The sequence below is a fragment of the Chiloscyllium plagiosum genome, unplaced genomic scaffold (genome assembly GCF_037043375.1).
Source record: "Chiloscyllium plagiosum isolate Xiang-an unplaced genomic scaffold, Cpla_swu_hap1 HiC_scaffold_1, whole genome shotgun sequence".
NCBI classification, from domain to species: domain Eukaryota; kingdom Metazoa; phylum Chordata; class Chondrichthyes; order Orectolobiformes; family Hemiscylliidae; genus Chiloscyllium; species Chiloscyllium plagiosum.
The window spans coordinates 22278681-22290924 of record NW_028270139.1 but is presented as its reverse complement, the minus strand read 5'-3'; the positions used below and the strand labels follow the sequence as shown (position 1 = coordinate 22290924).

General features: G+C 41.1%; 1 protein-coding gene across 1 annotated transcript in view; it reads right to left on the bottom strand.

Moving 5' to 3' along the window:
* Nucleotides 1–19: 19 nt before the first annotated feature.
* LOC122553754 (calcium uniporter protein, mitochondrial-like) overlaps nucleotides 20–12244 on the bottom strand; it is a 144931-nt gene continuing 132706 nt past the window's right edge. Inside the window, exons 6-8 of the mRNA XM_043698040.2 lie at nucleotides 11748–11951; nucleotides 3419–3535; nucleotides 20–2512 (exon numbers count right to left, since the gene is read on the bottom strand). Of these exons, the coding sequence (XP_043553975.1) occupies nucleotides 2438–2512; nucleotides 3419–3535; nucleotides 11748–11951 (396 nt within the window). The 3' untranslated portion in view covers nucleotides 20–2437. The remainder of the gene's footprint in view (nucleotides 2513–3418; nucleotides 3536–11747; nucleotides 11952–12244) is intronic.

The following is a 12244-nucleotide window of genomic DNA, read 5'->3' as shown; positions in this document are numbered from 1 at the left end:
AGCAAACAACCAACCAAGATACCATTAAAATATCCATCATTTGATTTATTTTATTTGCAGCATACCTATACAAACAAATGTGGAACAAAAGAAAGTACCTTAACAAGCTCAGTACTGCAACACAATGTCACCTTCCCTCACCAGCCACAAGGTTAGAAGACTATTGAAAAATAAAACCATTTGAAGTATGTAAGCAAACTTCATCAGTTTGCCTTTGTGCATTTTTCATAATTATATTACAAAAACTCAAATAACAATAAGAGACATCCATTGAGAGATATGGTTACAATTAGTATGCTTCCTGCCGAAAACTCTGGAGTGAAATACAAGATACACATTAAACATCTGTTGACAATGGGAGAAAATGAAAGTTTTCCAAAGACTAAGCATAATAGCTTGACTCTTAAACATAAAATATTAGCAAACACTACAGTCCTGTGATAGTGCACCATTAATTAAGAACTGTAAAACAGATCAGTCACTTTTTTAGGGCATTCCATCCTACTGTCTCTGGACTGTATAAAACCACATGGATTAGTGCATTATTTTGGTGTACTCAGTTTCACTTTCAAACCAATAATCAAGCTGTTCAATATTACATCAAATAATAACTCTGCATTATGAGCTACAGATATCATAATTATATAGTGGTAATGCCTACTGTGTTCTGAGGCGTTTTTTAAAAATCTGCTAAGGTCCATCATCTTTTAACTCTGTTATCACTACTGACCACAAGACCAACGCACTTGGTGTTAGTCATTTGGAATTCCAGACTGGCTACTTGGCCAGACAAACACTTTCCTGAGGCAGTAAAAGAATATATCAGCAGCTCATTATATTTTGATGTAGAGTGATCTTATTTATATTCACTTCAAAATTTATCCTTTGGTTATTCTTCTTTGAGTCAACCAACATCAATTAAAAGTAAAGTATACTCACCTTCAAATTGGAAGCTAAGTTAAGGAGACACGACATGAAAGTTCCCCACCCAAGAGTCCCAGACATAGCTTGAGGATGCCAATGAGATACAGTACTGATAAATATCATTAACTTTCTATCTACCAAGAAAACAAAGCTGAAAAGGACCCCAGCAAGCTAAAGTAGTTACTTTCTGGAAGTTTAGCAATGAACAGAAGCAGCATAAGGTCTGAAGATGTTGGATAAATCTGGGGGGAGAATTAAGTAAAACCATAGGTTGATTTTGAAACCAATTCTTTCAGATCCAATGGGGGAAAAAATCATTTTTAATAGACTTCAAAACCTGTAGCATATTTGGCATAGAAAAAAAATCTTCATAGTAGAGGCAGTACAAGTTTAAATATTGTGTATTGTTATGTTCGTACAAATAATACTGCCTTTATATGCCACCTTTGGTACCAGTTCTGAAAATAAACAGTTGACTGTATGGGAAAAGCAAGAGAAAATCTCGAAGAGTGAACTCTCTTCATTAATTTTTTATTTCACCAATGATGTGTTCAGCTGTTTTTAAATTGAAAACAAAACGGTCAGACAAGAGGGTGTATTTTGAGTTCTACCCACAGAGTCTTTACAAAGAGGTAATGCACGATTACAATAGAGGGAAGGACAAATCACATTCAGTAATGTTTCCCGCAGCAAAATGATACAAGTGAACAGCCTAATCCCGGTGCATTGTCCAAATCCCATAAGTACAAAAGCTGAATGCAAAGGGGAAATGAAAACATCAAGTGCTTATGCTGTTTCCCAAGATTTCAACAAGAATGAACTCATCACAATCCTTTAATGTGCACTCCACTTCAGAAAGAACACACATTGGTAACTATCCCAGTGTAATACAAGGTACTTGACTCAAAGTCAGTATGTTTCACTGCATTGCAAACATTCAAGGAGGTACATTTACTGTAATTGCTTCACCACCTAAAATAAAAATTGCTCTTCCCGCTACAAAAAAAACCTCAAACTTTTCACCTATTAGTCATGTTTGTGCATATGTATTTCAACCATTTTATTTATTTTACAATACTCTTGCCTTCCAATTAGAAGAAATGCTTTTTTGTAATTAAGATTACAGTATTAATACTAGTTTGTAACAGTTTGCTGCAACTAAATTATCTGTCCATCTACCTAAGTTTCAAACATTATGTATTGAATCATATTCACTATATGAATGCCCGTGTAAGATAATTGTCAGTTTCTTACTGGAAGTATTGGGATAAGGATCAAGATGGTCGGGAGAGCTAGCATAGGAAGGTGGTCTGTATCAACAGCAGAGTTTAAACCAGATTGATTCACTCTCAGAGTGCCACAAAACTGCAAAAAAGGGTATTATACAGAAATAAGTCCCATTTTAAAAGAGAACAGAAACACATAGGAGAACAATTCTGATCAGATCGAAATGTTGCATTGGTTAAGTCATTATGACGCATGACTCCAGAGTTTGTTCCCGTCAGCTATGGTTTCAGTTTTTGTTTAGTGGCTCAATTGGAAGATGCAGTTGCAAAGGGTCACGCAGCCGCTGGAGGTTTTTTTCCACCTTTGAATGGAAAAAGAAATGTCAACAAATCCACAAATCTCAGCAACTAGCATTAATATTATAGTTGTAACATAGCAGACAATCCATAGTGTTGTAAACAGGTAAGAGCTAAAGTAGAGGTCAGTAGGGGTAACCAAAAGCTTAGTAAGAGGGGGGAGTTTTAAGGAAAATTTTAGAAAGGAATTTAAATGGTGAATAGGAGAGCTTCTACAGATCACTGTCAGTTGCCTCTAAGCTTTGCACATGCTCAGCCACTCCATGGTTCCACACATGGTGATTGGTATCTGCACATCAAACACAGCACTGACTTCAAGTTCCAGAAGTCACTGTTGCGCATGGACCTTAGAGGCCCGTGGAGGTACCTTGGAGGCCGGCGCAGGTAGACAGAAAATTAGAGGGAATGCTGATTACTAGTACCTGATGTAAACTGTAACTGGTTTGGAATGGCAAATAGTCCAGGTCCAGAAATTTCCTAACTCTCCTAGTGCAATACGTCTCTTAACATGTCTGGAATGTTTTCACCACTGACTGCAGATTCTGCCTTTTTGAATATTGCCACAGGTTATCTCCTGTAGATATCTACAGGGCCTACTTGATCTGGTATGGTGAAGGAAAATTACTTGCTAGTCTAACATGACTGAGACTCTTGTATTTGGAGGTGTTGTTTGTTGTATGTTAGCAACTAAGTGCAAGCTAGACTCATACAATTGACATAGTTACAGAAACTATAAAGCAGTCCGAGATGTTAGGTCTTATTCCTTTGAGATCTTAAGATGTTCTCCCACTAGGTACATACGAATTTATCATAGGTGGTGCTAAGGCATTCCTCAGGCCTTCGTGTTATTCAACACTGATCATGAAATGCTCTCACATGATTTTTTTTAAAAAAACTTGGTGCTAACTAACCTCAGCCATCTCCTCCTTGATTTTGTTGTATTTCTGAATGTCAAAGTTGTTCCTTCTGGCACCGCGATGGAAGTAGTGTAGGAACTGTCTATCTTTTATATCAGGATAAACGCAATCCTAAAGGAAAAGTGATATTATTCAAATTAACAAGATACAATACCAAAAAACACTGATAAAAATCACAACACCAGGTTATCGTCCAACAGGTTTATTTGAACATACAAGCTTTCGGACTGCTGCTCATTCGTCAGGTAGCTAGTAGGGCAGGATAAGACAATAGACAATAGGTGCAGGAGTAGGCCATTCTGCCCTTCGAGCTGCACCACCATTCAATATGATCATGGCTGATCATCCTTAATCAGTATCCTGTTCCTGCCTTATCTCCATAACCCTTGATTCCACTATCCTTGAGAGTTCTATCCAACTCTTTTTTAAATGAATCCAGAGAGTGGGCCTCCACTGCCCTCTGGGGAAGAGCATTCCACACAGCCACCACTCTCTGGGTGAAGAAGTTTCTCCTCATCTCTGTCCTAAATGGTCTACCCCGTATTTGTACGCTGTATTCTCTGGTTCGGCACTCATCCATCAGTGGAAACATGTTTCCTGCCTCCAGAGTGTCCAATCCTTTAATAATCTTATATGTCTCAATCAGATCCCCTCTCAATCTTCTAAACTCAAGGGTATACAAGCCCAGTCGCTCCAGTCTTTCAGCGTAAGGTAGTCCTGCCATTCCAGGAATTGACCTCATGAACCTACGCTGCACTCCCTCAATAGCCAGAATGTCTTTCCTCAAATTTGGAGACCAGAACTGCACACAGTACTCCAGGTGTGGTCTCACCAGGGCCCTGTACAGCTGCAGAAGAACCTCTTTGCTTCTAAACTCAATCCCTCTTGTTATGAAGGCCAGCATGCTATTTGCCTTCTTCACTACCTGCTGTACCTGCATGCTTACCTTCATTGGCTGGTGTACAAGAACACCCAGATCACTCTGTACTGCCCTTTTACCTAAATTGATTCCATTTAGGTAGTAATCTGCCTTCCTGTTCTTGCCACCAAAGTGGATAACCATACATTTATCCACATTAAATTGCATCTGCCATGCATCTGCCCACTCATCTAACCTGTCCAGGTCACCCTGTAATCTCCTAACATCCTCATCACATTTCACCCTGTCACCCAGCTTAGTATCATCAGCAAATTTGCTAATGTTTTTGCTAATATCATCTTCTATATCATTAACATATATTATGAAAAGCTGCAGTCCCAGTACTGATCCCTGCAGTACCCCACTGGTACTGCCATTCCAAAATGGAGCCGTTTATCACTACTCTTTGTTTCCTATCAGCCAACTAACTTTCAATCCAAGTTGGTACTTTGCCCCCAATACCATGCGCCCTAATTTTGCTAACTAACCTCCTATGTGGGACTTTATCAAAAGCTTTCTGAAAGTCCAGGTACACTACATCTACTGGATCTCTCTCGTCCATCTTCAGAGTTACATCCTCAAAAAATTCCAGAAGATTAGTCAAGCATGATTTCCCCTTCATAAATCCATGCTGACTCTGACCTATCCTGTTACTACTATCCAGATGTGTCGTAATTTCATCCTTTATAGACTCCAGCATCTTTCCCACCACTGAGGTCAGACTAACTGGTCTATAATTTCCTGTTTTCTCTCTTCCACCTTTCTTAAAATGTGGTACAACATTAGCCACCCTCCAATCCGCAGGAACTGATCCCGAATCATAGGACACAGAATTTATAGCAAAAGATCAAAGTGTCATACAACTGATGCAATGTTCAAAAAGCACACAATCTGTAGGCAGTCAGTCCATGTGACATTTTATAAATTCCTACTTTGGAAATAGAACCAGTCTGACTCAAGGTTGAAATACAGACCTCATACCTTTAATGCATTGTCTGAGATGATATGTCACTTTCTTTTATGTAAAACCTTAAGTTATCTTGGGAATGTGACATGAAAGTAGTTCTGGGAATTTACATATTAATCAACTGAAACCTGCAACCCATTCTAAGACTTAACAGCAATCTAGGTTTGTTTAATACATCAAATCAGTTGTGTGACACTTTGATCTTTTACTATAAATTCTGTGTCCTATGATCCTGCTCCTGACTAGTTGGTCAGGACCACTAGCTACCCTCAATCATCTTCATCACTTCCTCAAAACCCTCAATCAAATTTATAAGACAGAACCTGTCCCACACAAAGCTATGTTGACTATCACTAATAAGTCTGTTCCTTTTCAAATGAGAGTAAATCCTGGTTCTAAAAATTTCCTCCCATAATTTCCCTTCTGCTGATGTAAGTATCACAGGCCCACAATTTCCTGGAATATCCCGGTTATCATTCTTAGACATTCTTCTTTGACTGTGGTTGAGTTTTCTGGGACCTCACCAGTGACTAAAGAAGATACAAAGATCTCTGTCAAAGCTCCAGCAATCTTCTCCCTTGCCTCCCTCAGAATCCTGGGATTGATCCCTTCAGGTCCTGAGGACTTATCTACCTTCGTGTTTTTCAAGACACCCAAAACCACTACCTCCATCTTGAGTTGTCCTGGAATATCACGATACTCTTCCCTAATCTTACCAACATCCATGTTTTTCTCCTTGGTGAATACTGATCGTTGTTGTAAATGTATAACCAGGACAGAGTAGATTAGATTCTCTACAGTGTGGAAACAAGTCCTTCGGCCCAACAAGTCCTCAAGGACCCTCCGAAGAGTAACCCACCCAGACCCATTTCCCTCTGACTAATGCACCCAACACTATGGGCAATTTAGCATTGCTAATCCACCTAACCTGAACATCTGTGGACTGTGGGAGGAAACTAGAACACCCAGAGGAAACTCACGCAGACATGTTGAGTTTGCACATTCACTGAAGGCTGGAATTGAATCCAGGTCCCCCATGCTGTGAAATAAGCAGTGCTAACCACTGAGTCAGCATTCCACCCCTACATGGCTGATGCATTGCTCAACCTCATTCTCATCCTCTTGCCTTCTCCCAGTAACCTTTGATTTCCTTACTAACCAAGAAGCTGTCTGTCATACATACACTGAATGACTTAGTCTCCACAGCCTTCTGTGGCAATGAGTTTCATAGATTCACCATACACTGGCTGAAGAAATTACTCTTCTCAACTCTAAAAGGTTTGTCCCTCCACTCCGATTGCACTCTTGGGTCCTAGTCTCTAGTAATGGAAACATCATCTCCATGCTACTCTGCCCAGGCCTCAATATTCTTGAGAAGTTTCAGTGAGATCCTCCTTATTCTTGTAAACTCTTATCAGATGCAGACCCAGAGTCCTCAACCGATCCTCTCAGATGACAAGCCCATCATTCCCAGGATCATTCGTGTAAATCTCTGGACTGCTTCAATACTATTACATCCTTCCTTAGATCAAAGGCCCAAAACTACTCTCAAATCTTCCAAATGTAGTCTGACCAGAGTCTTACACAGCCTATGCAGTACATCCTTGCTCTTGTATTCTAGCATTCTCGAAATGACTGCTATATATAAGGAAATAAAAGATATTGCTTTATTAAGAACGAAGGGATCCATTTAGGTAGGAAGAATGAACAACGAAAAATGAACGTACAGGTCTAAAGGTGGTGCAGGAGAAAAGGCACCTGGATATATGGCCCAGATTATTTGATAGGAAGATGACTGTTGCAGTAACATAATCTGAAGTTGCATGCCAGGACCATGTGGAAATCCCCAGACAGCTGAGTTGATGAGAATTTTCCAGTAAGTTGAAGTTTTGATAGTTAATTATCTGGTGCCTGGAATCTCCAACAATCTATCCACCACTGAGCACAGAGTTGGAGACCTTGGAGAACAGTCAGGGCAGGCAGGGACAAAGCAGAGAACAAGGTAGGACTAATACATTAAACTGCATTATTTCATAACAAGAGGCCTAACAGGGAAGGCAGATGAACTCAGGGCATGGTTAGGAACATGGGACTGGAATATCATAGCAATTACAGAAACATGGCTCAGGGATGGACAGGACTGGCAGCTTAATGTTCCAGGATACAAATGCTACAGGAAGGACAGAAAGGGAGGCAGGAGAGGAGGGGTGGTGGTGTTTTTGATAAGGGATAGCACTACTACTGTACTGACGAAGGATATTCCCGGAAATATATCCAGGGAAATTGTTTGGGTGGAACTGAGAAATAAGAAAGGGATGATCACCTTATTGGGATTGTATTATAGACCCCCTATTAGTCAGAGGGAAATTGAAAAACAAACTTGTAAGGAGATCTCTATAATAGGGTGATTATGGTAGGGGATTTTAACTTTCCAAACATAGACTGGGACTGCCACAGTGTTAAAGGTTTAGATGGAGAGGAATTTGTTAAGTGTGATCCACTCTAATAGGTGGATGTACCTATTAGAGAAGGTGCAAAACTTGACCTACTCTTGGGAAATAAGGCAGGGCAGGTGACTGAGGTGTCAGTGGGAAAGCACTTTGGGGCCAGTGACCATAATTCTATTAGTTTTTAAATTGTGATGGAAAAGGATAGACAGTATTTTGGCAGTATTAGGCAAGAACTTTCAAAAGCTGATTGGGGGCAAATGTTCGCTGTAAAGGGACGGCTGGAAAATGAGAAGCCTTCAGAAGTGAGACAACGAGTGCGCAGAGAGAGTATATTCCTGTTAGGGTGGAAGGAAAGGCTGGTAAGTATAGGGAATGCTGGATGACTAAAGAAATTGATGGTTTGGTTAAGAAAAAAAGGAAGCATATGTCAGGATAGATCGAGTGAATCTTTAGAAGAGTATAAAGGCAGTAGGAGTATTCTTGAGAGAGAAATCAGGAGGGCAAAAAGGAGACATGAGATAGCTTTGGCAAATAGAGTTGAGGAGAATCCAAAGGGTTTTTACAAACTCATTAAAGGACAAAGGGGTAACTAGGGAGAGAATAGGACTCCTCAAAGATCAGCAAGGCGGCCTTTGTATGGAGTTGCAGGAGATGGGGCAGATACTAAACGAGTATTTTGCATCAGTATTTACTGTGGAAAAGGACATGGAAGATATAGAATGTAGGGAAATAGATAGTGACATCTTGAAAAATGTCCATATTACAGAGGAGGAAGTGCTGGATGTCTTGAAATGCATAAAAGTCGATAAATCCCTAGGACCTGATCAGGTGTACCCTAGAACTCTGTGGGAAGCTAGAGAAATGATTGCTGAGCCTCTTACGGAGATATTTGTATCATCGATAGTCACAGGTAAGTTGCAGAAAGACTGGAGGTTGGTTAACGTGGTGCCACTGTTTAAGAAAGGTGGTAATGTCAAGCCAGGGAACTATAGACCAGTGAGCCTGATGTAGGTGGTGGGCAAGTTGTTGGAGAGAATCCTGAGGGACAGGATGTACATGTATTTGGAAAGGCAAAGACTGATTAGGGATAGTCAACATGGCTTTGTGCATGGGAAATCATGTCTCACAAACTTGATTGAATTTTTTTGAAGAAGTAACAAAGAGGATTGATGAGGGCAGAACAGTGAACGTGACCTATATGGACTTCAGGAAGGCATTCGGCAAAGTTTCCCAGGGGAGACTGGTTAGCAAGGTTAGATCTCTCAGAACACAGGGAGAACTAGCCATTTGGATACAGAACTAGCTCAAAGGGAGAAGATAGAGGGTGGTGGTGGAGGGTTGTTTTCCAGACTGGAGGCCTGTGACCAGTGGAGTACCACAAAGATCGGTGCTGTGTCCTCTACTTTTCATCATTTATATAAATGATTTGGATGTGAGCATAAGAGGTATAGTTAGTACGTTTACAGATGACACCAAAATTGGAGGTGTAATGGACAGCGAAGGTGGTTATCTCAGATTACAACCGGATCTTGATCAGATGGGCCAATGGGCTGAGAAGTTGCAGATGGAGTTTAATTTAGATAAATGTGAGGTGCTGCATTTTGGGAAAGCAAATATTAGCAGGAGTTATACACTTAATGATAAGGTCCTCGGGAGTGTTGCTGAACAAAGAGACCTTGGAGTGCAGGTTCATAGCTCCTTGAAAGTGGAGTCGCAGGTAGATAGGATAGTGAAGGCGGCGTTTGGTATGCTTTCCTTTATTGGTCAGAGTATTGAGTACAGGGATTGGGAGGTCATATTGTGGCTGTACAGGACATTGGTTAGGCCACTGTTGGAATATTGTGTGCAATTCTGGTCTCCTTCCTATCGGAAAGATGTTGTAAAACTTGAAAGGGTACAAGGATGTTGCCAGGGTTGGAGGATTTGAGCTATAGGGCGAGGTTGAATAGGCTGGGGCTGTTTTCCCTGTAGTGTCAGAGGCTGAGGGGCGAAATTATAGAGGTTTATAAAATCATGAGGGGCATGGATAGAATAAATAGACAAGGTCTTTTCCCTGGGGTGGGGGAGTCCAGAACTAGAGGGCATAGGTTTAGGGTGAGAGGGGAAAGATATAAAAGAGACCTAAGGGGCACCTTTTTCAGAGGGTGGTACGTGTATGGAATGAGCTGCCAGAGGAAGTGGTGGAGGCTGGTACAATTGCAACATTTAAAAGGCATTTAGATGTGTATATGAATAGGAAGGGTTTGGAGGGATATGGGCCGGGTGCTGGCAGGTGGGATATCTGGTCGGCATAGACGAGTTGGACCGAAGGGTCTGTTTCCGTGCTGTACATCTCCATGACTCAATAACTCTGATTTACTTACCTTAAGAGTTACCTGGGAAAGGTTACAGTAGTTAGAATCTGCCCGAACCCCTGTAACTATTAAACTGACACCGCCAATTCATCACTGACCATCCACTATCCTGGACCTTTGACTATTTAAAGACAGGCAGCCCTCCAATGCCAGTCCTGACTACCCTGTGACCCAGCACAGATATTCAACCACATGCACATCCCTCCTCCTATTAAACCAATCTAAGCAACTCTACCTACCCGCTCTCCCACCAACCCAAATCCCAACAATCCAATTCACTGTACACACCGCCACCTCCAACTCGACCTGCCCCCACCCTAGAGCACTCAAATGACCCTTACCCAACTTTGATGTACACTAACCCCCAACCCACTTACCCACCACCGTAAGTCCTCACGCACCTGCCACTCCACCTATCTACCATCTTATCTATCTTACCCATTACTTCACTCACCTACACATTCACCAGATCATTAAATAGCATTTAACATTAAAGAAAATAAGCAAAGCTGTATCAACACATTTTATAATTATATAATAAAATAACTTTAAATGTTTAAAAGAAATACAAGGGATAATAAAAACCTATTTAATGCCGAAAACATATTCACATACATGTTTCATTACATTCATCTTGTAGTGTAAATCCCTGTTGTCCTCAAGGGGCATTCCCAGTTCCTCGAGCATCATAGTGGGTGGTGGAATCAAGGCTTCACCTCATTTACCTGCAAAGCCTAGGCAGCTGTGACACAGACGTCAGGCCATCACTAACCCAGACAGGTAAGTGGATTATACTTCATACAATTACCATCGGACAAATCTGTTCTGATGGTAATTGAAAGCTCAGGGCTGTGTGTGCGCACGTATAAATCATTGATGGTGACAGTACAGGTTGAAAGGATGTTTAATAAAGCAAATGGCTCCTTTGGCTTTATTAAAGCATAAAAAAGAAAGAATTTATGTTAACCTTATATAGACACTGAGGAAAGCTGAAACGAGTTTTGACAGAAGTATTGGAAAATCGGTAGGCGGTTGGGCAGTGTAGATAGGGAGAAATGTTCCAGCAGTGAGAACCAGAAGGCACAGATTTCAAGCAATTTACAAAGAGGCAATGGGTGCCAGATGATCTTATCTGAAAAGGAGGAAGGTGCAGGGTTCCACAGAGAAACTGGGAAGAAGGTAGGGAGAAGCTGGAACTGTAGAAATGTTGCTGACGTGGAGAATTATCACCATCATGACTGGCCAAATCACTGTCTTCTATAATGCAACAATTCTGACAGTGTCATTCATATCTCAATATTAATACACAAAGATAAAGGAAAGCATGCACTTCTAATTCTTTATAGCTTTAAATTAAGGGGGGGTAGATATAGGACTGATGTTAGGGGTAGGTTCTTCACTCAGCGAGTCGTTAGTTCATGGAATGCCCTGCCAGTAACAGTGGTGGACTCTCCCTCTTTATGGGCATTTAAGAGGGCATTGGATAGGTATATGGAGGATAGTGGGTTAGTGTAGTTTAGGTGGGCTTGGATCGGCGCAACATCGAGGGCCCAAGGGCCTGTACTGCGCTGTATTCTTCTATGTTCTATGTTCTATGTTCTATGTTCTATGTTCTATGTAATTCGATGATTACCTGGCGTGTGAGAAGGAAGTACGCATAAAAGGCCATAGAGCTTCCATACGTGATGAAGTAAGTAACTGGCTCCATTATATCCCAGGAGTAGACCCACCAAGTTAACCAAGCCAGTGCTCCAGCTTGAGTTGACATAAATGCCAAACCTGCCCACATCAGTCGATTAGATTTAGCTTCAGCCTTCAGAGCTAACTGCGACTTTACCTAGTGAGATAGAAATTTCAGTTACACGCTGGCTTCCCTCAAACAAACATCAATTCGACCCAAAGCACAGTAGAAAATCAAGAAATCTGGTAACAGTTGACAATGCTCTTGAATAGTTTTTGAGAGAAATTTATGGCTAACAATGACCCTGCCATTAACCCAAAATGATGATCGATCTGATAACATTCTAAATGCCTACTTACTGGCAGATGCCAACAACACAACAAGTTCCTGCCTTTCTCTGCTCCAGTCCCTTTTGAGAATGAGGAGACAGACTGGGGTAAATATCGCAG